Source organism: Dipteris shenzhenensis, chromosome 28 (genome assembly GCF_047967505.1).
Source record: "Dipteris shenzhenensis isolate YYH24624 ecotype China chromosome 28, Dip_SZ_1.0, whole genome shotgun sequence".
Classification (NCBI taxonomy): Eukaryota; Viridiplantae; Streptophyta; class Polypodiopsida; order Gleicheniales; family Dipteridaceae; genus Dipteris; species Dipteris shenzhenensis.
Genome location: NC_141623.1, coordinates 4,170,172 through 4,172,254, shown reverse-complemented (window position 1 = coordinate 4,172,254; position 2,083 = coordinate 4,170,172). Strand labels below are relative to the sequence as shown.

Sequence of the window (2,083 nt, the reverse complement as noted above, 5' to 3'; positions counted from 1 at the left end):
TTGGATCCCAATGGAGGCAAGCTTCGATCCCGTGTAGGCGGCTCAACCTTGGATCCCAATGGAGGCAAGCTTCAATCCCGTGTACGCGGCTCGTAAATTATTCCAAAGGAGAGAGAGAGAGAAATAAGCGGGAGAGAGGGGGGGAGAGATAGAAAAAGATGGAAATAGCAACTGGTAGTAATTTATCGGCGGAGATGACAAGTCACAGGGCGTCCAGCCGCAGGCGCAACACGGTCACACGGCGTCGGCCAGGGCCGCAAGTCCAACGTCAAAAGGGGCGGTTGTCATTATCTATCATCAAAGGTCAGAGAAAGCTGCCTCTCTTGCTCTAGTTCGTTCCATACCGCATCTTCTTCCAAGTCCTTCCCTCTTACCCTCTTCCTCTTTCATTGGACCTTGACCTTGCTTCCTCCTCTTCCTCCCATGGTGGCTCCTCTCACCACCCTCCGCGATCCCCTCCCCCCTTCCCTTCCTGATGGCGTTGCCTCCCAGCCTCTCCATCACACTTCCGCACGAGCAGCTAACGCAGCTCCTGCATACGGTAGTCTCCTGCCTGGATCTGGTGCGGATGCAGGAGGAGCTGCAGACCCACTCGCACATGGGCTCCCTGGCTATGGCAGAGTTACCTCCGGCTTAGAAACGGGTCTTCCTTACCGAGCCCCCGGACCCGGCGACGGTTTAACTTCTCCCTCGGGCTCTCCTCGCCTGAAGCGCCAAACCTCCCTCGTGTCCTCCTTCTTCAACAGTTGTTGCTTCCTCTTCGGCAAGCATGGCCTCTGTGACCTCGACCTCCCTGCCTCTAATCTCAAAGATTTCCTTCTTTGCCGTGTCTCCAAAGACGCCCCCTTGCAACAGCAGTCAGGTTGGACGCAAGATAGCTGGGGACTCCTAGGCAGCAGAAGGAAGGCCAACGGTGCTAATAGCTCCTGGGCAGATGACGCGGTTGTCGGCGATGACGTCTACTACAAGCCCCCCCGTTGGAAACTTTTCCTTAGGAAAGTCAGGGCTGAGACGAGAAAGATGAATTGCTCCAAGCCTGCGCCTCAGGGGTTTCATTACGATACGCTCAGTTATGCGATGAACTTCGACGACGGCTGCTGGTATCAGAGCGATCCCCATGTTCAGGGAAGATTTTCCGGGCCGATTCCAATGGAGAACGCGCCGTACAAAGCAAAGGCTCTAATTTCATGATAAGAAGGGCTACCCGTATTACAGTGCTTGCTCACCCAGTCTCTCCAGTGCTTGAAGTAGTATCTTTTGGTTCGTCTTCATGTTTGGGCACAATATTATTCGGCCTGTTGACATCAAGGTATTCATGCCAAGCAGATGACAAGTCTGCGCAGGAACTTCAGGCCTCGAAACTTTTTTGGAGTGCGCAAGCGGTATATATAGGCTTGTGAACGTGAAGGGCATGGTGATTGAGTTCTCTACCTTTTGATGTAATATTTTCTGCTTCCTGATTCTTTTACATATACTTTCCTGTCAAAGTTGACGCGGGTCTCCTTCCTGGGTTTCATTGAACATAAGCTATGCGTCGCTGGCGTCTATTTTGCATTACTATTGCAGTGGCATAGCTATTTTGTTAGCAACATCTCCTGTTTCTTTTTCCGAAGTGTTGGGAGTGTTTTGGGAGGAAAAATAGCAGCCCTTCCTCCTTGTCCGCAAACACGAGAGCGCGTCCGAAATTTGTTGCAATCACGACGTAGCTTTGGTTATCACCCACGACGGTCAAATTGATAAACTTTGCCAAATTTTAAAAGCAGACCACTCCAACGTGAACTTGGCATGGGTGCAGCGAACGTTAGTCTCACCAGGTTCTGTTCTTCGTGAAAGCCCCTGGGCTTTGTCTAATTCAGGTTGGAATGGCCTACATTGTATGCCACTGTAAGTTACCTCGCTGACCAGAGTAGCCACTATTTTAAAACAATGCCAGCATGATCTCTGCTTAACGAAAGGCGCTACAATTGGACATCAGTTCTCGTTATTGTTTTTTACAGAAGGCTGAAAGTTAGGCTCGACAGGGTAAAGGTGACAGAATAAGTAGCTGCCACCGCCTCCACATGAAGAACTTTTTCCTGAAGCA

General features: G+C 50.8%; 1 protein-coding gene across 1 annotated transcript; it reads left to right on the top strand.

Annotated features, from left to right (window-relative positions):
* The first annotated feature begins 350 nt into the window (after positions 1-350).
* LOC147883061 (uncharacterized) lies at positions 351-1,487 on the top strand. The gene has a single exon (XM_087399902.1). The coding sequence runs from the start codon at positions 424-426 to the stop codon at positions 1,189-1,191; it is 768 nt and encodes a 255-aa protein (XP_087256028.1). The 5' UTR covers positions 351-423; the 3' UTR covers positions 1,192-1,487.
* Positions 1,488-2,083: the final 596 nt, after the last annotated feature.